Source organism: Salvelinus namaycush, chromosome 2 (genome assembly GCF_016432855.1).
Source record: "Salvelinus namaycush isolate Seneca chromosome 2, SaNama_1.0, whole genome shotgun sequence".
NCBI lineage: Eukaryota > Metazoa > Chordata > Actinopteri > Salmoniformes > Salmonidae > Salvelinus > Salvelinus namaycush.
This window is the reverse complement of record NC_052308.1, coordinates 35,381,050-35,407,398: the sequence shown is the minus strand read 5'-3', so window position 1 is coordinate 35,407,398 and position 26,349 is coordinate 35,381,050. Positions and strand designations below refer to the sequence as shown.

The following is a 26,349-nucleotide window of genomic DNA, read 5'->3' as shown; positions in this document are numbered from 1 at the left end:
AGCACTGTATAAAGGTTTATTCAATGCAATTCATGCAACTGTTGCACTTTTGTTGCACTATATTCGGGGCGTGTCTATCTAGCTCTACGATGTCACAACGTACCCTATAACTTTCATACGTACGCTTTGAAACAACGACAGCATCAAAAGGTTGAAGTGTGGAAAGAAATAGCTTGAAAATCAATCTGTTGCTGACCGCTGTGGAAATATTGACATCAGGTATGTTAATTAAAGTATATTTAATGCAGCCAACCAGTAAATTGTAAACGACACTTGAGGTTATTGTCGTTTTGACGTGATACTGAAGAGCCAGGAGATCGAGAAGCAAAACGTCGTTAGCCAGCAATGTCAATGGCAGCTACTGGTAACGTAGCTAGCTAGCTAAATGGCTGACTTTCTACTCACATTTTGTCGTCGATAAATATAAACAAACTGTCCTGATACAATGTTTTATTTTAAGACTTGTGCTTATATTATTGTTGGCAATTGGAATTTAGCGAGTGAACATTAGCTAGCTCGCTCACTTTCGTATAATCACCATTCGATTGAGTTGCGCTTGATTGGGGGAGAGGGCCTTCGTTAGCCAAATTGGCTGGCTAGCTAGGATAGTTCGACATCAAGTTACGTTACATGTCTGGCTATCATGACAACGCCCCCTTCAGCTAGCCGAATCATGGTTTGGGAGCATTATGTTACACTACCCAAATATCTAGCTAGGTAGATTTGACTAACTCAAATTGCCAATGACATATAGGTTGTAGCCTGAAATTAGCTACCTACTGTAGCTTCCTGGTTACACTTTGTCCTCTCACAGCTAAGTAGCTAACGTTACTGTCATGTTGAATCCATTGCGTAGGTGGCCTGATGTAACTGGGCAATTGTTAACTCGTTTGCGATTGCGATAATGTTTCATCACATTAGACAGAGCTGTTAAATATTTTCCAATAGTTAGCCGTAATAGTTTCTAGTTACTGGTGGCGGGATGATTTTGGCCTAGATCTTTTTACAGTAGTCGTGTGTTTACGTTAAGCAACTGTCGCTAGCTAGCTAAGTACATCTGAACGATTTGAGATTCAGAATTGAGGTTTGAACTCAGGAAGCCCATAACTGAGCTGCACTTGGTCAGAACACAATTATGGTTAGGGACAGATCGACATTTACTGTGGGGGAGGGTTGTAAAGTAATTTTTTTCCCTTTGTGATGGGCTGTGTATTTAATTTTTTGGGGGGCACAGGGTAGGGTATTGAGTTTTTTGCCCCTGGTTTACATTCGCTCCTCTGCTCATTTTCCCAATAAACAATGTCTCAACTTTTTGATATTACCCTAATAAAGTTCAGAAACATTTGGTATGGCGTGGCTGTTAGTATGCTTTAGCTAATGCAGGCCTATGATATGAAGGCAGTGCGCCCCGGTGCTCCAACTGACTCCACTTGAGCTGAGGAAGACTGTTTCTGGCCTACCAGAGTTACTTCTATAATCTAACAATATAATGTGTATCTTTCTACAAAATATTATGTTTCAAAATTAACAAATTAGCCTCTATGTTTATATGCCGGTATTTATGCACGGACCGGTTTGGGTTTTTACTTTACCTTTTATAACAGTATTTGAATGTTTGGTTTGTTAAATATGATACGCCATGTGTAACGTCCATTTTTATATTTTACTCCGCTACTTGAGTCATATTTCTCTCGCTACAAAGTACTGAGTCAGGTAGCTAGCTAATACAGCCTGATACCAGTACTGGTGGAGGCTTAAATCAGCATGTTTGTGCAACAGTATCTTCTAAGTCAGAGGAATAGGCGAAGCATGAATATGTTGGCTATATGAATAAAGATTTAATGTAGTCAAAGATTATAGGGTCCCCTAGGAAACACTGAATATCACTTTGGTTCATACCCTGTCACAATAACTAGTCCATGGCAAACAACACTCTATTCAAAGTGCCTACTGTTATTTATATTATAATAAACATTCTATTTCCATGTTTCCGAAAGTTCACCCAAGTGTTTGGATCTAATTCGCAATTGCAACATTTGGTTAAAAATAAGGCCTAGTATTTTTGCACATATCGTGGAAATGATCTCAAATGAGTGCTGAAAATGCAGAAATTGATGTAAATGCAGGAAATTATTTTAGGTTGAAGTTGAATTGAATAGTATAAAACAATCCGAATGTAGAAAGACCCATTAAAAAAAAATGTGAATATGTGTTGCTACCCTAGGGTCACGCACTACCCCTAAAGCAAATTTAGAACTTTTATTAATCAAAAACATAGAATACCATCATACCGTGAAAAATACCATATGATATTTTGCACATTTCGCCTAGCCCTAGCAGAAGCCGTAGCCATCTGACATAAAGAAATGCATCTTGGTGTCAGAGCATGCCACCAGCATATCTCTCCAGGGTTATCTATCTCACTACATGGCCAAAAATTAGTGGATTTGGTTATTGCAGCCACACCTGTTGCTGCAGTGTATAAAATCGAGCACACAGTAATGCAATCTCCATAGACAAACATTGGCAGTAGAATGGCACGTACTGAAGAGCTCAGTAACTTTAAACGTGGCACCGTCATAGGATGCCACCTTTCCAACTAGTCAGTTTGTCAACATTTCTACCCTGCTTGAGCTGCCCTGGTCAACTTAGACTACTGCTCCACTCGGGAGCCCCTAAGGCACTGCATCTGTTCTAGAAGTGTCAACCGGCCATGATTAGAGTCCCATAGGGCGGCGCACAATTGGCCCAGCGTGTTCAGGGTTAGAGTTTGGCTGGGGTAGGCCGTCATTGTAAATAAGAACTTGTAATTCACTGTCTTGCCTAGTTAAATAAAATAAGTACTGTTAATATGAAGTGGAAATGTCTAGGAGCAACAACGGCTCAGCTGCAAATTGGTAGGCCACACAAGCTCACAGAACAGGACCGCCGAGTGCTGTAGCACATACAAATAATCTGTCCTCGGTTGCAACACTCACTACATAGTTCTGGATGCAACGTCAGTGCAAGAACTGTTCGTTGGGAGCTTCATGAGTTTCCATGGCCAAGCAGCTGCAAACAAGCCTAAGAACACCATGTGAAATTCCAAATGTCTGCTGGAGTGGTGTAAAGCTTGCCGCCATTGGACTGTAGCAGTGGAAACAAGTTCTCTGGAGTCCAACGGACGAATCTGGGCATGGCAGATGCCAGGAGAATGCTACCTGCCCCAACTATGAAGTTTGGAGGAGGAATAATGGTCTGGGCTATTTTTCATGGTTCGGGCTAGGCCCCTTAGTTCCAGTGAATGGAAATCTTAATGCTACAGCATACAATGACATTATAGACTATTCTGTGCTTCAAACTTTGTGGCAACAGTTTGGAAAAGGCCCTTTAATGTTTCAGCATGACAATGCCCCATTGCACAAAGCGAGGTCCATACAGAAATGGTTTGTCGAGATCAGTGTGGAAGAACTTGACTGGCCTGCACGGCCTCACTAATGCTCTTGTGGCTGAATGGAAGCAAGTCCCCACAGTAATGTTCAACATTTTGTGGAAAGCCTTCCCAGAAGAGTGGAGGCTGTAGAATATTCACATGAAAATCTATTTATGTAAAAAAAAATAGGGACCACAATGGAAATAAGTCCCTGACTTTGCAATCCTGGTCGCTTTAAGTTGTGTCTTTTTTTTTTTTTTTAAATGACAAATAAGATCAATCCAAACTGTTCACCTGCCAATTTGATGAATGGAAAGAGACATCTGTTACGAAACACAAAAGTTTAATGACATTTGGAGATTGCCAAGCTTTCGATACTGGGAAAGCCTACAAGGTAGAGAGGGCTGTATTTTCTGTTTGTGGAGTTGGACATAGTCTATTTATTGTGGTGTTGAAAACCATGATATTGAAGTGCCCAATGTCAGTATGCTTTGTTGTGTGGTGCATTGGCACATAAACCTGTTGGTGGAAATTTCATTGCATATATTTTATATAAATATGGCATCAAAATGTAAAATCAGATTTACCTCTAGCTGAGACTGCAGCCGGCTCTGATCGCAGTGTAATGAGAAAGGCAGGGAGCTTGAGCAAGTCTGTGGTGGTCAGCGAAACACCAACCTTCTGGCCCATAGCCCTGCGTGGCATCGACTGTGCCACAAGCATGTTGAAGTGGCAGTCGTTATCCACGTTTAATCATAATTGCGTTCCTACCCCAGTGCAGCTCAATGTAAATAAGCGTGACTTTAGGGTCGGTATCTTTTTGGCAAAGCCCCCATACAAGACCTTAGTAATGAATGCAATCTAACTTAGGCTAATCAAAACAATTCATTCCTTGCATAAGTGGAGGAGGCTACATTTGTTCATTTTCAGACCCAGAGAGTTAACGTTAGCTGTCTATTTGATCTACCAAAGCATGTGATCCAGAATAGATAGGAAGTGACAATGTACTTTTGGTTCTGGTGACGCAGACACATGTTTTCAGTTCTACCATTCCAGGACATGTAGACTAGTTCAAGTTTCTAAATTAAGAAGGCTGTATTTATTTCATGATGTTACTGTACTAATCAACAGCCATGTCTAATGTCCATCTCATATCTGTTTTGTTTCAGGAAATTTTACTCCTGTGACAGGGTCCAACCAAATCCAGACAAGATGAACGTGTTCGATCGAAGTATTAATTTTGATTCCCTTTTTAAATTTTCCCAAATGTGAGTATCTCGGATTACTGTTTTCACACAATGTCTGATAATCGTAAGGAGACTCACTGTCACCATGGCTGTATCATCATCATCATCATGAGTCATTCATTGAACAGAAGCAGTCTACTGTTCACAAACTGGTTTTGCTACAGACAGTGATGTGTTACCAAATTAGAATATGACTAGGTAGCCCTAACTGATAAGGAGGCGGACATTTTTTGTTAGTGTATTTTCTGTAGAGCTAAACCTGTTCCTCGTACAATTAAAAACTCCCCTCTATCTTAGCTCCCGCTCCACTCAGGCTACAAACCTAGCTAATGTGGGGTAGGGTAGTGATACATCAATTCATCTGTGGATGTTAGGCTTTGTGGGTGTTGTATGTGGAAGAGTGTCAATATAGTTTTCTCTTGTTGTCTTGCAACTTAATGAAGAATTATAACATCTATCCATCTATTCCTTATACAATACAGCTCCCACTCCACTCAGCTGCACCTGAAGAATGTCTACTCCAGCCTGGCCCTGTGCATGTTTGTGGCTGCAGCAGGAGCCTACGTCCACGTCGTCACCAGGCTCTTCCAGGTAAGCAGAGGCAGTGGGAACAAGTACATCCAAACTGAAGCACTTTTATTAGTGTGCTGTAATATTAAAGGGCCAATGCAGTGTATTTTTTAAATTTTATCTCAATATCAGAGAATTCCTGGGTAAAAATTTAAGTACCTTACTGGGATTGTTTTCAATTAAAGTAGCTCAAATCACAAATTGCTCATTTGATTTGTCACATGCTTCGTAAATAAAAGGTGTAGACTGTGAAATGCTTACTTACTGGTCCTTTTTCAACAATGTAGATTTAAAGATAAAAAAATAGAAAAAGTGACACATGGCTATATACAGGGAGTACCAGTACTGAGTCGATGTGCAGGGGTATGAGGTTGTTGAGGTAGCTATCAAATTTTATTGGTCACATGCAGAAGTTATTGCGAGTTTTGCTAAATGCTTGTAAGGACTAGAAGCGAGGCAGCCCTCTCTATCGGCGCCACCGTTTTCTATGTTAGCTATGTGCATATAGGTAGGGTTAAAGTAACTAGGCAACAGGATAGATCATAGACAGTAGTAGCAGCAGTGCGTAACCATTTAATTAGCTGTTTAGCAATCTATTGGCTTGGGGGTAGAAGCTATCAAAAAGAAAAGAGAACCAAAGCACGCTTCATATAATGAATTAAAATGCCTTTATTTGTATGGCATGTTTTAATGGAACAAAGATTTAAATACTCTGACGCGTTTCGGCTGCATGGCCTTCATCGGGGAGTACAAATATACGATGTCTTCTTTTGAACAAACCATTTTCCAATCAACCCTAATCGAAGAGGGAGTGGTCACAGAACAGCTTAGTCTAAATTAATTGAACAACACCTAATAAACAACACTATACATTCATCATTGAAATAGATATGCTATCAAAATGCACATCAAGGTCAGAAGTATTAGAACCACTAGAAAACAAAGTAATTCTAGCTTTGAATAGAAGTGGGAAAAATTGAGAATAGGAGAGCCGTACATTTATAGTACACTAGATGATGGCTAACATGGACCAACGCAGTCCAAACAGCATAGGGTATTATGTCCACTAGATGACAGCAAAGGGACCACTAAGACCCTACAGGAATTGTGAAAAATCCATGTCTTCCTTTTAAACCAGGGTACTTAGTGGGCTGTAGTTTGTAAATCCCCAAACTTTCACTTTGGGTTAGCAGTCCCCTTTTCTTCTAATTTAGGCCTGAACATGATCAATACCCAAAGCTTGTAGGGAGGCAGGGTTGCCATGGTGTAAGTACTTGTAGTCCCTTGCCATGGTGTCTTTTTATTTTATTATTATAAAAATTAGGGGGTAGATTGGAAATGACGCACACAATTACATTGATGGAAGTTACAATCTATGGGGTAGTCTTTGTTGCCTACCTGTGTGGCGGAGGTGTGTCCCGTTAAGCCAAGGTTGGGCGAAGTACGGGCCGTATCCCGCCCGCCGGGCACTTCAATCCAACCTGCGAGACATTATTATAATTACATTTTCTTTACCCCTTTTTCTTCCCAATTTTGTTGTATGTAATTGGCAGTTAGTCTTGTCCCGTCGCTGCTATTCCCATACGGACTCGGGAGAGGCCAAGGTCGAGAACCGCGTGCAGCACTGCTTCTTGACACAATGCCCGCTTAACCCGGAAGCCAGCCGCACCAATGTGTCGGAGGGAACACCGCACACCTGGCGACCTTGTCAGCGTGCATGCAGTATCCAGTATCTCTAGAGGCCTAGCTAGCACTGTGATGCAGTGCCTTAGGCCACTGCGCCACTCGGGAGGCCCCGCGAGACATAAAAATAAAAAAAATATTATATTTGAGTAACAATTTTTGGCCTAAAGTTACTCATTCCATGATATACAAACAACCTCCAATAGATGGCGCTGTAGCCTGGCAGGTTGCTCTGTATTTGGGCCTACAGTCAGAATTCAGAATGCGCTCAATCATTATAGCCATTTCATTGCTTGACAACTTTTGATGTGAAAAAGGAGTGCTGGGAAAATAAGAAGTGGACTCTGAATGTCGTGTGTTTTTAAAGAAGAATGGACAGCAAAATACTTTTTTTTACTAATATTGGACATAAGGCGGTATGTCTGATATGCCAAGTTGGTGTCGCTGTTTTCAATTGTTTTTTTCAAGCAAGCATGCTAACTACGCTAGCCATCTGTCCTTTCAGGAAAAGGCAAGGAAGGCCTCAACTTGCCACAAACTTAAAAGCCCAACAAAATACGTTTACTAAACGGTGCTCTACTCAAGACTCTGTAACTAAGGCAAGCTACACAGTGTCACAAAGTCACAAACCATAGCAAGCATTTTGCTGAAGGTGAGTTTGTGAAAGACTGTATGGTGGAGACTGCTGGTGTACTTTGTCCTGAGAGTAAAAGCCAATTAGAGACAATCACCAGGCGCATGGAAGTGATAGGTGAGGAGCTAATCTCCGAGTTGAAGATGGCTTTGATCTTCTTCTTTTTTTGTATTTCACTGGATGAGAGTACTGACATCAGAGACACTGCTCAATTTAACATTTTTATCAGAGGAATAAATGAGAACTTCTTGCGTTGGACTCAATGATGGGAACAACCAGGGACTCTGACTTGTATGACAGGGTGTCTTCCCGCTTGGGGAAAAATGCTCCACGGTAGATGAAAACTGACAAACGTAACAACAGATGGATCACCAAATCTAACTGTTAAAAACATTAATCTTTTTAGTAGGCCAAGACATAGTAAAAGAAGAAAGCCCTAACTCGGAGGAATTGATATTTCTTCACTGTATTTTTCATCAGGAAGCCCAGTGTAAAAATGTTAAAGCTGGAAAATGTTGTCAAAGTGGGTGTAAAACTTGTCAACTTTTAACGGGTAAGGGGGCTTAACCATTGTCAATTTGTTCAGCTGCAGGTGTATTTCTCATCTTTCAAATCAAACAGTAGAGGTACAGCCATACTTATCTATAAGAATGTTCCATTCATAATTGACAAAAACATATCTGATCCAGAGGGGAGATTTATTTTGATAACTGGGTCACTCTATGGGCAACCAATTACTATCTTAAACATATACGCCCCAACACAGATACTCCTGCTTTCATGTCAAATGATACCCCTGTTCAATGAGCATTGTGTTTCCTTTGGAGTGCTGGCTGGAGATTTTAATTGTAACCCAACCCTAGAAAAATCATCTCAAGTCCCCACCACAAATCCTAGATCTGCAAAGATGTTGAACTCTCTTACTAAAGAGATGGGACTGATAGATATCTGGAGAGAGACTAATAGCTCATCTATGGACTATACATACTACTCTAATGTCCATAACACCTACTCCCGTATAGATGACATTTTTATCCCAAAGAGTTTCATAAATTCATCCACGTGTACAATCGGACCCATAGCACTTTCGGATCACGCCTTTGTCCACCTCCGCTTTGACCTCTGCAAAAACATCCCGAGGTCAAAGAGCTGGAAATTCAACACCTCCATGCTATCAAACGAAGCGTTCCATACATTGGTAACTACATGGATAGACAACTACACACAAGACAACAAAGATTCTCCTGTTTCTCCGGCCACAATGTGGGATGCTGCTAAAGCCACATTTAAGAGGTCATCTAATTGCATATGCTTCCTCTAAGAAAAAAGCAATGGAAGCACACAGGCTAGATCTTGAGAGGGAGCTGGAACGCTGTGAAAAAGTACATAAACAATCCCCAGACAGCACCTCCTGGAGTCCACTTAAAGCAGCCAAAGCCAAACTGAATTTGGACTATACTCGGGAGAACTTTTTTTCTTTTCTTTACTAAACAGAAATACCATGAGTATAGCAATAGGCCTAGTAGATTGCTAGCTTATCAATTAAAAAAAGAGCAGTCAGAGCGTACAATTATGGTTATCCGAACAGCAGAGGACGAGGTCACATGACCCAAAAAAGATCAATTTAACTTTTTATGATTTTTACTGCAAACTATATACCTCTGAGAGAACACACGGAGGCAGAACTCCACTCCTTCCTAGAGGGAATCTCGCTACCTAAACTATCAGAGACCGACCAAGAAGATCTCAACTCCCCCTTCACTCCTCAGGAGATCCTGGAGGCAATTACCTCCATGCCACCTAATAAGTCCCCAGGCCCAGATAGATTCCCCAGAGTTCTACAAAGCTTTTTTGCCCCAGCTTAGCCCTATTTTCATGCCAATGAATTCTCCCAGACTCCATGCACACAGCTCGCATTACAGTGTTGCTCAAAAAAGACAAGGACCCTCTATCCTGCTCCTCCTTTCGCCCCATAAGATTGTTGGATTTCGACTACAAAATAATTACGAAATTGCTCGCCGAAAGACTAAACACTCTTCTTCCCAAAATAATAAAAGCGGACCAAACTGGATTTATTAGAGACCGATACTCTTCTGATAACATTTGCCGTCTTTTTGATATTATTGATCAAGTAAATGCACAGAAGACCCCTGTCCTGGATGCTGAGAAGGCATTCGACAGGATGGAGTGGAGCTTTCTGTTCTCAGTCTTAGAAAAGTTCAATATGGGCCCAAACTTTATTAAATGGATCAAATCACTATACTCTCATCCAAAGGCCATGGTGACTACTAACGGACTGAACTCTGACAGATTCCCTTTGGGACGGGGCACAAGACAAGGGTGCTCGCTGTCCCCCCTGCTCTACTTGTTGGGGGCGGAGCCTCTGGCAGAGTTGATAAGGAGCAATCCAAGTATTATAGGTGTTTCTGCAGGCGGCCTGCAGCACAAGATTTCGCTTTACGCGGATGATGTCTTGCTCTACATATCCAACCCTGAGAAATCCCTTCCTCCCATTTTAGACACAATTGCTCAGTATGGCACGTTTTCAGGTTATAAGATCAATTTTAACAAATCCACTGTCTGCCCTCTCAATATTACACTCACCAGCTCTATGAAGACACTATGTCCATTCCATTGGAAGACACAGGGGTTTCAATAGCTTGGGATCTTCATAACACCAGATCTGAATAGCCTTTTCAAGGAGAATTATCTTCCACTCCTGGATCGAATCAAGAACGATCTCCAAACCTGGATCTCCCTCCCAATTAGCTTAGTAGGAAGAATTAATGTCATCCGTATGAACATCCTCCCTAGACTGAACTATTTATTTCAGATGCTCCCATGCTATCTCCCAGCTTCCTTTTTCAAAACAACTAACCAAAGCATCATCAAATTTATATGGGGCAATAAAAAACCTAGGATCAGGTTCTCCACTCTATCGAAACCTGAATCTAAGGGCGGTCTTGCCCTTCCCTCCCTTCAATTGTACTACTGGTCTGCCCAAATCCGCAACATGCTAACATGGATCACAAACAGACGAGTCAACGTGCTAGAAGATAGATAGAAGCCCAATCCTGTGGTTCATTGCCACTAAGCTCAATTATATTCATTAATAAATTTAGTGAAGTGGGCAACATAGCCAAAACCTTTGTGATTTACAGCACCCTACTAGCGTGGAGGGACTGTAAGAAATACCTGGGCATTTCCTCCCAAATATGTTCTCACTCGCTTATAGTAGGCAACCCAGACTTGCCAAAAGCCCTGAGGGATGCCAACTTTAATCTTTGGCATACTCTAGAAATCAGGACCTTTTCAGACCTATTTCATCAGAAGACCACTACACTAAAATCCTTTCAAGAGCTCTGCAGTGAATTCAATGTGCCAAGATCCCATTTAAAAAAACAATATCTTCAAATTAGACATCATTTCCTCATTTACTTCCAAGAGGAGGTTTAGAACTGTTGAATGAAGTTGAAACCCTTCTTGTCACAGCACAATCCATTAAAGGAAAATATCTTATATCTATAGACTCCTTTCTGAGAAAGGAGGCTCCTCCTTCACTCCTTTGAAAATAATCTGGGATAAGGACCTTGGTCTGACTATCAGTGATGAGTTATGGGCGAAGGTTTGCGACAGGGTTTAATGCTCTTCTACTAATGTAAAAATTAAAGAATCTAATTACAAATTTTTGTACAAATTTTATTACACTCCCTTGAGACTCCATAGAATGAAAACAGACATTTATCCTAACTGTAAAATATGTACTTCTGAAAGTGGAACCTATATGCATGTATTTTGGAGCTGTAGAGAGATTGCCAAATTTTGGAAATTTTAGAAAATACTAGATGTACAGTTTGATATGATCCCGTGTATCTATCTTCTTAATGCCCAGCAGGACTTTGTTCTTGATCCTGACAGAGAAAATTTGCTTATGACCATTACATACTTTGCTAAGAAATGTATTCTTCTATTGTGGGCCTCTAATACCTCTCCTACATTTAAAATGTGGATTGACCAGATTGTTGACTTTCTCCCTCTTGAAAAGCTCACTTATGACCTCCGCAAGAGACAGCCCAAGTTTGATAGACTCTGGTCTCCACTACTCAACTATATTTCAAATTGGACAGAGTGAATGGGGTGATTAGGGAGATGAGCAGATGCATGTTGTGTAAGGTGCTGTAAAATCTAAAAACTAATTATTTGCTCGTTGTCTCAGCTAAGGCTGGAAATAGCTAACAAGAACCTTGATAGTGCTGCTGCAAGTTTTAGATTTTGTAATAATTATTCTTTGTATGTATGTATATACACTGCTCAAAAAAATAAAGGGAACACTTAAACAACACAATGTAACTCCAAGTCAATCACACTTCTGTGAAATCAAACTGTCCACTTAGGAAGCAACACTGATTGACAATACATTTCACATGCTGTTGTGCAAATGGAATAGACAAAAGGTGGAAATTATAGGCAATTAGCAAGACACCCCCAATAAAGGAGTGGTTCTGCAGGTGGTGACCACAGACCACTTCTCAGTTCCTATGCTTCCTGGCTGATGTTTTGGTCACTTTTGAATGCTGGCGGTGCTTTCACTCTAGTGGTAGCATGAGACGGAGTCTACAACCCACACAAGTGGCTCAGGTAGTGCAGTTCATCCAGGATGGCACATCAATGCGAGCTGTGGCAAAAAGGTTTGCTGTGTCTGTCAGCGTAGTGTCCAGAGCATGGAGGCGCTACCAGGAGACAGGCCAGTACATCAGGAGACGTGGAGGAGGCCGTAGGAAGGCAACAACCCAGCAGCAGGACCGCTACCTCCGCCTTTGTGCAAGGAGGTGCACTGCCAGAGCCCTGCAAAATGACCTCCAGCATGACCTTTCATCGATGCTTCCTCTTTCGAGACCCGGAGAATTTGGCCTGGTCCAGAGTAAATCAAAATGTTTCATTTGTCACATGCGTTGAATATAACAGGTGTAGACCTTACCGTGAAATGCTGACTTACAAGCCCTAACCGACAATGTTTTTTGCTTTAGCAAATTTGCAACACAATAAAATAACGAGGGTGACGGTACCGAGTTTGTGCGGTGGTACAGGTACAGGTTAGTCGAAGTAATATGTACTGGGAGGTCAATGTGATGATGCATAGGAGTAAAGTGACTATGCAGCAACGTAAAAAAGGGGGTCAATGCAAATAGTCATGGTAGCCATTTGATTAACTGTTTAGCAGTCTTATGGCTTGGCGGTAGAAGCTGTTAAGGATCCTTTTGGACCGAGACTTGGCACTCCGGTACTGCTTGCCGTGCGGCAGCAGAGAGAACAGTTTTTGACTTTGGAGGCTAAAGTCTTTTGACACTTTTAGGGCCTTCCTCTGACCACCGCCTGGCATAGAGGTCCTGGATGGCAGGAAGCTTGGCTCCAGTGATGTACTGGGCCGTACGCACTACCCTCTGTAGTGCCTTGCGGTCAGATGCCGAGCAGTTGTCATACCAAGCGGTGATGCAACCAGTCAGGATGCTGTCGATGGTGCCGCTGTAGAACGTTTTGATGACCCGTGCCAAGTCTTTTAATTCTTCTGAGGGGGAATAGGCATCGTTGTGTCCTCTTCATGACTGTCTTGGTGTGTTTGGATCATGGTAGTTAGTGATGTGAACACCAAGGAACTTGAAGCTCTCGACTTGCTCCAGTACAGCCACATCGATGTGGGTGTGCTCGGCCCTCCTTTTCCTGTAAGCTGAGTAAGCAGAACATCCAGAGCTGCCGACTTGTTGAAATATACATTTTCGGCCAAATTGAGGTTAGTGATTGCAGTTCTAATATCCAGATGCTGTTGTCAGTCATAGGAAATTATGGCGGAGACATTATGTACAAGACAATCTAAGATGAGCATCACAAAATAGCAGAATTGGTCAGGAGCCTTTAAGACTGCTGCTATCCATTGCAGCGCCGTCTTCACAGAGCAATTTCTAAAGTAGGAATTTCACTAGGACTGTCTGAGTGGGGAGGGGAAAACTAGCTGTTATTGTAGCAGGGTTGGAACTCTTTCAAACCAGGCAACATTTTTTTTCCTATTCCTCAATTGTCCAGTGGTGATCGTGTGCCCACTGAAGCCACTTCTTGTTTTTAGCTGATTGGAGTGGAACTCTGGGTGGTTGTCTGCTGCAATATCTCATCTTAGACAAGGATTGATGACTTGTGCTTTCCGAGATGTCGTTCTTCACGCCACTGTTCTACTTCGCCGGTATTTGTCTGTTTGTGGCCCACCTGTTAAATGGCAAGAATACTGCAAGCTTTCTTGTCACCCCCCCCCCATCCAACAAGTTTAGAGAATGTCGCACCCTACACACTTTTGTGTATGACAATCCCAGGAGGGACACTGTTTCTGAGATACTGGATCCAGAGTGCTTAACACCCCCATTCAAACTTGAGGCATTCAGTTACTGTTCAATGTCTGCCTGCTTATATAGAAAGCCATGGCCACGTGACTCACTGTTTGTAGGAGCGCTCCGTTTTCATGTTCGGGTGGTGTACCTAAACCTTCAGTGTGTCTGTGTGGAGAGTGGGGGGGTAGATTTTCACAAAATATGGCCATATAACATATGATTGGTAATGCTTTGAAGGTTTTTCATTTAACTGGTGAATGACAATCTCCATTGATGTTATTACATTATAATAACTGTTGCTGTGTGTTTTGTGTCCATTAGGGTGGGATGTTGACCATGCTGGGCTCCCTGGCCATGATGGCTTGGCTGGCTATGACTCCCCACAGCCCTCTGACTGAGAAGAAGAGACTGGCCATCCTCTCTGGTTTTGCCTTCTTCACAGGTAACCTCATCTGCCCTATAGCTCTGTCAGAAAAGGGCCTACACAGTGTGTGCACTCATTCAATCACCCTCATGCATTTGAAAGCATTGAATTGGTGCAAACATGGCTGGAGGGAGTTTTCACCATAGAGATCCTATTAAATTACAAAAGGGACTATTTCATAAACCCTCAGTTCCAGAATGGGGTGAAATTGGCAGCCATAGATGCGGTAAAGTGGTCAATTGAACTTGACCACAACAATGGAATTGCCATGGAAACTCTTGGTGGAAAGATCCTGAGTCACCTCATTGCCCCCTAGCAAAATTAGAATACTTTTTAGGCTGTTGTTTAAATGTGTATTAATAATCAGGAGTATAATGCTTGTATGAACGGGAGTTAGCATTTAGCAGTCGCTTCTTATAAACCTGAAAGGGGACAACGTCTACATGTTTTACAACAAAAACAGCCAAACGTATCGAAATTGGACTTTAGCAACCACATTGTGGGCCTGCTACAATACATAAAACTTGACAGATGACAAATATCCTTTTTGTTAGATCAGATTTGTTGAATGTGGGTCAATCTGGTCATGCAGTAGAGTAGGTAAATACCATTAGAATAGACCACATAGCCTATACATCCATACACTGTTACATCAATAAGGGATCAGAGCTTTTACCTGGTCAGTTTGGCATGTTTTGTACACTCAATGTATATTGCCCACCCGTGCTATATCAACCTACACTCCAACCCCTCCTGGTGACCACCCCAACTCACCCAACCTGATCTCCATGACATGAAATACAAAATCAAGCAATTGTGATAAAATCAGCAGGGTACACTTTTGCACATGAGTAACAAGTAAACAAATGATAATGAACAGGTCATCTTTTGGGAAATAAAGTCACTACAGTAGTTATTCAATAACCAGCTGTCAATTGTTTTTGTCAAACCTGACAACGTTATACAGTCTTTACTGTAATGACATAAGTGGTGAGTTATCATTAAAACCTCTACGGGATCGGTGTCCCAAACCCGGGACGGTTGTTGCTAACGTGCACTAATGTGACATAGACATGTCTTATATGGGCAGAAAGCTTACATTTTTGTTAATCTAACTGCAGTGTCCAATTTACAGTAGCTATTACAGAAAAAAAAGACCATGCTTTTGTTTGAGTAGAGTGCACAACAACACCACTTCATGGCAACTGGTTTGATACATTCACCTCTGAAGCTAAGTAATGTTCTTACATTCAGTAATCTTGCTCTATTTTGGCATCCTGAGGGTCCCAGAGATAAATATGTAGCATAGTTTGATAAAATCTATTTTTATAATCAAATGTAGGAACTGGTGTCTACACTTTGACCCCACTGCTGTCTCTTGCTCCACACCCACCCTGCCCGGCCATCTAGATGTATATAAGTTAGAGCCATCATGTATGACATTCCTGGAAGTGTGTAAACATATTTTTTTATTACCATAGCATTTTTGTATGTTCTATCTAGTTATGTACTTGAACATTTATCAATTGACCAATTTGGCACATTTGGGCAAACTCCAGGCAGATATTGTGCAGTAATTTAATTCTTCAGTGGATCAGTATGAAATGTTGCGCACACTGCAGCCATCTGGTGGCTAAAATCTGAATTACACTTGTCAAGTATGGGTTTCTCTTGTATTTCAAAGATGATGAAATAAAAATAATAGAAAACGCATGTTTTGTTTGTTTAGGTAAAAGATGGGGTTTACAGTTGTGTGCGTACTTTCAATACAAAGTGTGTACCTAACACTGGGAAAGCTGCCTGTGCAAAATCCCACCATCGCATCCCAACTATCAATATTAGGTTATCTCTCTGAGTTAACCTGAACAAATTTAACCTGTTAACTTTCAAGGATTTGAATAGAACACACCGTGTCAGTTGTGGTCACAATAAAATCCACTGACAGTTAAGGAATAGCTAATCAGCTTATACATTATCCGCCTTTAACAATAGTCCAGACCGACTCCTGTCCATCTTCCTGTATTAGCCAGCTCTCTTCGCTGCTGTTTTCAACTCACTCCAGGCTAGTATTGATGTAGTATGTGAACGAATCAGTCTTTCTGAAAAGCCATACTAGTCAGTTAGTAATCCCGCCAGAGACGCGTCCTTTTATCCATGCCAAACTTGGTGCAAAACCACACCAATGGAAAAACCTAGCAACATTAAAAGCTGCGCTGATTGGTCAGTTCGGTTGTTCCCTGTGACGAAGTAAAGGTTTGCGATAGAAGGAAGAACGCTAGAGTGAATCTTCAAGAAACAATGCGATCCCTACCTTGCATTTTCCCGGATTTTGATATGTAGCTTTTATTTTATTTGAGTGATTGCAGACAGACCAGAGAGCCTCGACGTCATGGATAGTTGCATTGTTTTTAGAGGTAGGTAAGCTGTGAATTATCACTAGCTTACAACGCCGATTTTTGCCGAAGCTCTCTAGTTGTGTGCGCCGTCTAGCGTTAGCTTAGTGTGGTTAACTGCGTTTACGAAAGGACTATTGAGATACATGACATTTGTGCTAGTTTACAACTAAAAGAGATGCTAGCTCCAGCTGAGTGGGCAAAGCAAGCGCCCTTGATTCAGTATTACTGACAATCATCATTTTAGCCATCTACAGTTGCTTGCCTTTCGTTTAGCTCATTTCAGACGAGGCCGCGAAACTGCGCGTCTCCCATGGTTCGTGGCATGGCAGGCATGGGCATACTCAAAACTCCCTCTTCGCGGGGATTCCCTCTAGCGTTCTTCCTCTCTCACGCGCATTTACTTTGTCAAATTGAATGTCCAATCTCTGACCGATCAGTGCGGCTTTGAATGTTACTAGGTTACCCGTGGGCGTGGTTTTGCAACAAGTTTGTAGTGGATAAAAAAGACGCGCCAGAGAACAAGTCTGAATGCTGGCCATCATGTAAACTATCCAGCGGCACAGCAATACCCACTGTTGGATTCTGGGTGAAACTTTGAAAATTGTTATACTCAGAAATATAGGAGCATTAGTTACAGAAGAGACATGAGGGGTGCCATAATGAAGCTTGGGAGGGGCTGAGTGCAGGGAACACGATTGAATTTTCTCCCATTTATCAGTGGAAGTACTGATAAGGGGAGAAACTGTTGAAGGCTCATATCGCTTAGCAATAATGATGCAATGTTTAGCGATTAGGAGACTCCCACCCAAAGTGGAGTATGAATACTACCACGGGGGAAGCCATCTTCGGGATCCGGCTGAGTTGCCAATGTGCCGGCCTATCCAAAGAGCTCTCATAACTTCCAATTCGGTACCAGTCAGCTCTGGAAACCACTCTGGAAGTTCTCTTGATGAAAGAGTGCGTTCTGGCCTTATTCTCACATTTTTCTGTTGCATGCCCTCGTGGCGAGCCATTTTCTCCTCCATCGTCCAATTCTGGTTTGGCCCTGAGTCGACTTCTCCTTACATTTGTCAAGTCTATTGTCCAGCTTTGCACTCAGCTCAGTTTTTTATTTTTTTTACATCAGTAATGCAGTTGGAATAGTAATCCTGAATAAAAGCAACTTTGTTTGTACTCCACTAAACTCTGAGGCGATGAACTCTTGTTGGTTTACAATAGCTTCATCTAACATGGTAGCTAGCACTTTGTTGTCAGGAGATGTCTTCTTTGATTTAGCTCATGTGGCATGTTATCGTGAGTAAGTTACTAAATACTGTTACAGGTTAGCTGTGTTAAATCAACTGAAATGCTTCTGAAAAAGCAGCCATATTTCTGTCACATGACTCCCATCAGTTAGAGGCATAATCCTGATTTAACTTGAGCAGGAAAATTTAAGTGAGGCATGTGATATCAGAAAACGTATAATAGAATTGTCAACCTAAAAATATTGTCATAATTATAAATACAGTTTATTCAGGATTTAGAATTTCTGAATAAATACTCTCTAAATATGTAAACAGATATTTTTTTTTTTGTTGATTTCTTGGGAAGCTGTGAGTGCTATTATATGATACAATATCACTGATTTCAGCCAGTGTGTGGCTGTAGATTGACTCCATTGTTTGAATGAAATGTTTGCATATTGGCAGTTAAAGAAATAATTGGAAAAATATTTATGAAATTAAGTGGATGGCTAGCTAGTGAACAAACATTATAATGCATATTCATTCTTCAAACTCATTGTGTAAAATAATCTTATCACAATGGCTGACCTTTATCCCATTATAAGAAGGTTCATGTCCATTCTAATTCTATGGTTTCCCCCATATTCTCATGAGGGGAGGGTACGAGTACACACTTCCAAAGAAAGGTAGAGAATCGGAATGCAGCCTATGTATTTTTAGCTATTGAAGTAGTCATGAGCTGATGTTTTCCTCTTCATTTCAGGTGTTGGTTTGGGCCCAACCATGGATTACGTCATCTCTATTAACCCAAGGTAAGATGACAGTAATAATGTTTATAGTAGCTAGTTTCTTTCAATGAGGGGTTTCTCCTGAGGTGACTGAATGAGCCTCACATCTCTCTGCTCCTCCAACCAGCATCATTGTGACAGCCTTCCTGGGGACCTCAATCATCTTTTTGTGCTTCACGCTGAGTGCCCTCTACGCCCAGCGCAGGAGCTACCTCTTCCTTGGAGGTAAAGTGCTGTACTTTCTCATTCATGCATAACGGACCAAATAATGAAGGACGAGCACTTTAGTTTTGAGTTCCATGAAGTGGGTGTGGATGTGATGACTTATTTTTTGCTATCTATAAATAAGTATAATCCACCTGGTACCGACAACCTGTATGGTAAATTGCTGAGGTTGGTGGCGGAATGCATTGTGACATTTTAAATGTAAGCCTAGAAGACGGTGTGTGTGCCCTCAGACACGGAGGCAAAGGTCATTCCGCTACCCAAGAATAGCAGAGCACCCACCACTTTAATGGTTTAAACAGCCGACCAATCAGCCTGTTACAAGTGCTTAGCAAACTTTTGGGGGAAAAAGTGTTTTCAAATGTAGTTATTTTACAGAAAACAAATGAACAACCGACTTTCAGCATGCTTATAGGGAAGGGCGCTCCACATGCTCGGCACTGACACAAATGACAGATGATTGGCTGAACGAAATTGACAGTAAGAAGATTGTGGGAGCTGTTCTGTTAGACTTCACTGCAGCTTTTGATGTCATTGATCATAACCTATTGCTGAAAAAACGTAGGTGTTATAGATTTGCATCCTCTGTCTTATTATGGCTTGAGAGTTACCTATCTAATAGAACAGAGGGTTTTCGTTAATGGAAGCCTCTCATGCAATTTCAGTTGTGTGTGTGTGTACCGCAGGGCAGCGGGCAGCGGGCTTGTTTTCTGTTTTTACTAATGACCTTCCACTGACCTTGAATAAAGCCTGTGTGTCTATGCACGCTGACGACTCAACAGTATACACATCGGCTGCGACAGTAAAATAATGAACACCCTTAACAAAATCGAATCAAATTTATTTGCCACCTGCGCTGAATACAACAGGTGTAGGTAGACCTTAGAGTGAAATGCTTACTTACAAGCCCTTAACCAACAATGCTTTAAGAAGTTTTAAGATAAAGCGTTAAGTAAAAAAATTGAAATAAAAGTAACAATTAAACAGCAGCAATAAAATAACAATAGCGAGGCTATATACAGGGGGTACTGGTTAGACGAGGTAATATGTACCTGTAGGTAGAGGTAAGGTGACTATGCATAGATAATAAACAGAGTAGCAGCAGTGTAAAAGAGGGGTCTGGGTAGCCTGTTGATAAGCTGTTTAGGAGTCTTATGGCTTGGGGGTAGAAGCTGTTTAGAAGCCTTTTGGACCTTGACTTGGCGCCCCGGTACCGCTTGACGTGCAGTAGCAGAGTGAACAGTCCATGACTAGGGTGGCAGGAGTCTTCGACAATTTTTAGGGCCTTCTTCTGACACCGCCTGGTATAGAGGTCCTGGAAGGCAGGAAGCTTGGCCCCGTTGATGTACTGGGCCGTACGCACTACCCTCTGTAGTGCCTTGCGGTCGGAGGCCGAGCAGTTGCCATACCAGGCAGTGACGCAAACCAGTCAGGATGCGTAGAGCTCCAGACAGTTTTAGAATGGGTAACTAGCAATAGGCTGGTTCTAAATATCTCAAACTAAAATCATAATTGTTTGGGGACAAATCACTCGCTCAACGCTAAACCTCATTTTAGATATATTATTGAATAATGTGATGATTGAGCAAGTTGAGGAGACTAAACTGCTGGGTGTAAATCTAGATAGCAAGCTGTCATGGTCCAAACCTATTGACTCAATGGCTGCTAAAATGAGAAGAGGTCTGTCCATTATAGGGTCGACGCTCTGAATTCAGTTGACCAGAGAAGTCCCACAGGCCCTAGTTTTGTCGCACCTGGACTACTGCCCATCTGTGTGGTTGTGTGCGGCAAAGAGGGACAACGGTAAACTGCAGTTGGTCCAGAACAAAGCAGCACGTATCGCACTTAGGTGTACAGAGGTCAAGTGTCAGTAACATGCATGTCAATCTCTCCTGGCTCAAAGTTAAGGAGAGATTGACTGCATCACTATTGGTCTTTGTGCAAGGTATTGATGTGTAGAAGGTACTGAACTGTCTGTTCCAGCAGTTGGCACAACGTTCGGACACTCATTGGTACAACACAACCAGAAGTCTCTTTACAGTCCCCAGGTCCTTACCAGAGGCTTGGAAACACACCGTATTAAATAGAACCTTAAATACATGGAACTCTGCCACTCCAGGTATTTTTAAAAATGTAACCTTTATTTAACTAGGTAAGTCAGTTAAGAACAAATTCTTACTTGCTATGACTACCTACCCCGGCCAAACCCGGATGACGCTGGGCCAATTGAGCGCCGCCCTATGGGACTCCCGATCACGGCCGGTTGTGATACAGCCTGGATTCGAAACGGGGTGTCTGTAATGACTCCTCTAGCACTGAGACGTGCCTTAGACCGCTGCGCCACTCGGGAGCCCAAGCTAGCAAGAGAACAGATTTTTTTTTTTTAAACAGATAAAAGAACACCTTACTGTGCAAAGGGGACTGTGAAGAGACAGTCATTTTATGTGTCTTGTTTTCTAGTTTGCACTTATGTATTTGACCTAGATATTGTGTGTATGTACTGATATGTAGGCTGTGTGACGTTTTTTTAAATGTATGTATTGCGGTCCTTGAACTAATAATGTTCTGTATTATGTCATGTTTCATGTGGACCCCAGGAAGGGTGAAGGGGATCCTAATGAATACCAAAGTGTTCTGTGCTGCTAACCAGATATTGTGTAATGTAAAGGAACTGAAACTATAGAAAGTAAACTCGCACACCTTGAAGTGCTACCAGGTGCATAGAGAAGGAAGTGTACTCATTACCGGTGTGCTGGAGTTTTCCTTTTTATTAATGAACTGAAACTTACCACTCTGGATTTAGTGAGACTGTGCTCACTAAATAAATGTTACCATATGCACATACCCTAAATAAAGAAGTTTCCAACTTTCTATTCTGTTCATTTATTTATCGCATAAATATTTCTGTCTTTCAGGTACTCTGATGTCCGGACTGTCCATCCTGCTCCTGGTCTCTTTCCTCAACATGTTCCTGGGGTCTGTCATGTTGTTTACGGTAAAGAGGAAAATAACCCAATATTGTCATGTTTGCTTTGTTTTGAGCCATTATTATTGCTACACAATGCTGTACAATGCTACTCTTCATGGACTTAGCTATTAGTTACAGTATGACTTAGTGCGCTGGTTGTCATTTTCACCAAGCATTTCTCTCTCTGTGTGTGTCTAGGCTCACATGTACCTTGGTCTGGTCATCATGTGTGGATTTGTGCTGTTTGACACTCAACTCATCATTGAGAAGGCTGAGATGGGAGACAAAGACTACATCTGGTAAGGGACACACACACACTCTCTGGGCCTGGTGATGAGGGTGAGTGGTTAGATGTTGAAACACATTGTTTTGCCTGGGATTTAGTCTGTCAACCCGTGACTGTAAATTAAAATGTTTCATTGGTACCACTCCTAAAGTTAGGAGCACAACATAACATTTAGGAGCACTAGAAAAAAGGCAAAACTTTTTTTATTGAGATATATCCTGTAACTTATATTGGGCATATATGATTTTGACTTGAAGCACATGTTGTGCCATAGAAACGAGTAGGTAACCCTGTAAATAGATTTGTTAATTTATAAAAAGCTAAAATGTTGATGTAAATACCCGTCACTGAAAATAGTTATTTCTGGAATATTAGATTTCTACATAGTCATGGCCCTATAAAATGTCTTTATTTTTGTTAACATAATTTCCCGTTTTTGTTTTGTCCAAATTCCGTTTAATCCGTTTAGTTTTCAGGTTTTCACTTTTTTAAAATAGAACATCCAGTTTTGTTTTTCTAAGTCCACAACAATACTTAAACCACATCAGGAGACCGCTTTTCTAAGACATTTACATTTTTTTGTGTAGTTACCCTTTAATTCAAGTGCACACCATGCACCTATAGCAATAGACTGTTTGGTTAAAAGTGTTTCTGTAGCGTGCGTGCGCAGAGTTTGCAAAACAAATGCTTAATGGATTGATGCAAGGAAGTGTATCTTTCTGCCAGGTTAGGCTACTTTGTACTTAACATTTAATTGAGAAAGCCTTTCCATCTACCAGAAAGCAGTTGCCGTTAGCGATGCTAATGATTACACAAAGTGGTAGACATACGCGCGAACGGAGCCACGCGCGCACACAGACGGGACATCCCTGTGCTTTGCATCTTCAGAAAGTTGCAGGAAATGCGAATCACTGATCCGTTGTGTTCATGTCTCATGATATACTTGGGCAAATTGAATGAATCTTTCAAAATGTTTGGGCTAGAAACAATCCGTTGTGATGTAGCCTAGTATTGGTGCAACCATATTCGCTAACGAATCTGTTGGCTTTTTTTCTCTCGAAGGCACTCAGAAACAACAGTACAGTGAAACTTAATCATTACAACAATTATCTGGGGTTTTTTCTAGGTGCACTGGGGCTTCCAAAGACAAATTCCAGGTCACACAAGAAAATATTAAGGAGCATATTATGGTTGGGCTTTAGATTGAGAAGAGATTGCAAACAGAAAAACACACAGTAGGGTATACAATACGATTGGTATGCACTTGGTAATTGGGGCTCTTTTACAATGAGCGTATCAAGTGTTTTGTAAGATATGTGATAACACTTCTCTTTTCACCCTGTTGAAGGCACTCTGTGGATCTCTTCTTGGACTTTGTGACCATCTTCAGGAAGCTCATGGTTATTCTGGCCATGAATGAGAAGGTACAATATTGACAGTGTATTGCTTTTTATATAGTATACCGACTACAATACACTTCCGCTATCTCTCATACACATTGCTATGTTTTGAACCATAGAAAAACATGAACCTAGGATCAGAAAGCATTCTATATACATTATGTACAATAAACCCGCATATTGTAATGTTGCACTTTGCACTGCTAGGCTAATAATGGTTTAATGTCAGTTAGGTGAAGTGTTCTCTTTATTTAGCAGGACAACAAGAAGAAGGAGAAGAAGTAAATGTGGAGGAATGCAAGCAAATAAAAGATCTGACTTGGAATTGCATCAGGAGTGCTTCTGGTGCATTCACATAACTGCTTAATTATTCTAATTATTTAGACCATTTTTGATTTTGTACTTTGATATAGTGTCTTAATTGTTAGGAATCGATTGGTTTGGAATTTGGCTTTGGCGTAAGGTTTGACGTTTTTAAAAGTTGATGTTAAGGTTTTAGACGTCCCTGTTTTTTTTGTTTTTGTTTTTTTACCTCCTGTTTTGAAGGGATGGTGTAGTTAACAGACTTATTTCGATAGTTATTTTTGCATTGTCAAGTAACAATTTGAGACAATTTGTTCTTTGCTCTTCCATCTGATTAAGTAGGAAATCAATGCCTCAAATAATTTTTAAAATGGCCACTTTTTATATACCAACTGATTAAAGTACACTATCAGTTTGGAGTTGTGCGAGGTTGTTAATTCTGTGAATATTATCTGTCCATTTGGGAATTCTGCCACTTAAATAATCCACACACTATATTAGTCTCAATTATGACATCACATGTTTTTTGTTGCGATGAGTAATGAAGAACATGATGCGTTTGTAAGGTGGTCATTTACATGGGGTGTCATTTATTAGCCAATTACAAATATTACTACTGCTATTACAGTACAATCCCTTTTTACTGAAGTCATGCATTTGTAACATTTCCCCTTGAATGATCAGAGTAATTTACTGGTTAAATTTAAGACATTGATTCTCCCTGTGAGGCTGCTCTAACCAGTCTTTGTTGTAGTTTGTGCCAATAGGGGATCTTATCAGTTTGTTTTAATAAGATGCAAATGATAGAGCAGACGGCTTTGCATCTTGGATGTTAAATATCCAGACCTTGCACGGACTCATCTATTGGAACATAAATGACTGCTAAGGCAGTTTTATGATATTTTTCAATGTAATTGCTGGTGGTGTCGTCTGCTATGGTGTCAAGAAAGTGATGTTTTATGGATTGACTTGTATTGAGAAGTGTAATATATTTTCCTGATAATTATTTTGTCAAGCTTGTTCTCTTTCCACTACTAACAAAGATTCAGTGCTTGAAATAGAGGCAATCAGTAGAGAACCTGTGTTTCATGTAATTAGGTGACATGAAAGAAATCCCACTAATCTTCATGTTATTCCCTATGTGCAGGGGTAACAACATTTATTTTCAAGGTGCACTTACAGTTTTATTGAGAAGTAATCTCTTGTGACAGGGGTTACGGGATTAATTGAGAAGGTATGGCAGTACTGCCAAATTCAAACCAGTCTAGTCAATTCGCTCACTGAATCACATGGCATAGCATCCAGTTACCAGTCAGAACGTGTCCTCATCTACCCAGTAATACCTTGGCTAAAGGATTAGCCATTACAAAACCTCTCGCTTGATGTTGGTAATCAAGATGAAGTGAAATTTACTTTTTCTGATATGGGTCGTAGTCCTTAATTTTTTAACCTTTTTAATTGAATGACATTGAACAGATAATCTGGCAGTCAAACATCCTCTGCTATGCAGCTCAAGGCTTTATTTTCTTAGAAGTGCCAATAACAGTACAAGTTTACCAAACTAATCACCTGTTGCTTTTCAACTGAGGATTTTACTGTTTCAAAAATGAAATAACTGCATATCTTATACTGTGAAATTTGTTTTGCTTTTACGGGAATTACTGTTGTAATTCTGCTACATTTAATGTAATTTCAATTTGTTAAAATAAAGTTTGATTAAGTCAATGACACTTATGCTCATGTTTTAATAATGGTTGCAAAGTAGCACACATCCATCCCTATGTGGATTTTTAACAGGGCTTAGTCATTTCTATCCGACAGTGTACAAAACATTAGGAACAACTGCTCTTTCCATGAGACTGACCAGGTGAACGCTATGAACCCTTACTGATGTCATCTGTTAAGTCCACTTCAATCAGTGTAGATGAAGGGGAGGAGACATTAAGCTTTGAGACATGGCTTGTGTATGTGTGCCATTCAGAGGGTGAACGGGAAAGACAAAAGTGCCTTTGAACGAGGTATGGTAGGTGCCAGATACACCGGTTTCTGCCAAGAACTGCAGTGTTACTGGGTTTTTCATGCTCAACTGTTTCCTGTGTGTATCAAAAATGGTAACTTGACACAACTGTGGGAAGCATTGGCATCAACATGGGCCAGCATCCCTGTGGAATGCTTTCGACACCTTGTAGAGTCCATGCCCTGATGAATTGAGGCTGTTCTGAGGGCAAAAGGGGGTGTAACTTAATATTAGAAAGTGTTCCTAATTTCTTTGTACAGCAATTGTGTGTCATCCTAACTGTAAACATTGTGTATAGTACTGAATATACCCTGTCATCTCTGGGATATAAACACTAGTTATTTTATTCGGTGCAGTCCGCAATAATGATTAAAATGTAATTTCCCTATGTGTAATTTA

The 26,349-nt window shown here is 41.0% G+C and overlaps 1 protein-coding gene across 2 annotated transcripts; it reads left to right on the top strand.

The window, feature by feature from the left end:
• Nucleotides 1-86: 86 nt before the first annotated feature.
• Nucleotides 87-25,663, top strand: LOC120062129 (probable Bax inhibitor 1). 2 transcript variants are annotated; one of them, XM_039011947.1, is made up of 10 exons: nt 87-219; nt 4,582-4,680; nt 5,142-5,250; nt 14,242-14,362; nt 18,727-18,775; nt 18,879-18,976; nt 21,892-21,971; nt 22,143-22,243; nt 23,579-23,654; nt 23,889-25,663. In XM_039011947.1, the coding sequence occupies exons 2-10, from the start codon at nt 4,625-4,627 to the stop codon at nt 23,913-23,915; spliced, it is 717 nt and encodes a 238-aa protein (XP_038867875.1). In that variant the 5' UTR covers nt 87-219; nt 4,582-4,624; the 3' UTR covers nt 23,916-25,663. The 2 variants fall into 2 exon arrangements, with proteins under 2 accessions (XP_038867875.1, XP_038867868.1); XM_039011940.1 differs by having other exon boundaries at nt 23,886-25,663.
• The last annotated feature ends 686 nt before the right edge of the window (nt 25,664-26,349 follow it).

Excerpts from the sequence above, each read along its gene's own strand:
- LOC120062129 (XM_039011940.1), top strand. The coding sequence starts at position 4,625 with ATGAACGTGTTCGATCGAAGTATTAATTTTGATTCCCTTTTTAAATTT. Across the intron at positions 4,681-5,141 it reads CTTTTTAAATTTTCCCAAAT|CTCCCACTCCACTCAGCTGC; the intron begins GTGAGTATCTCG and ends TATACAATACAG. Across the intron at positions 22,244-23,578 it reads GGAGACAAAGACTACATCTG|GCACTCTGTGGATCTCTTCT; the intron begins GTAAGGGACACA and ends ACCCTGTTGAAG.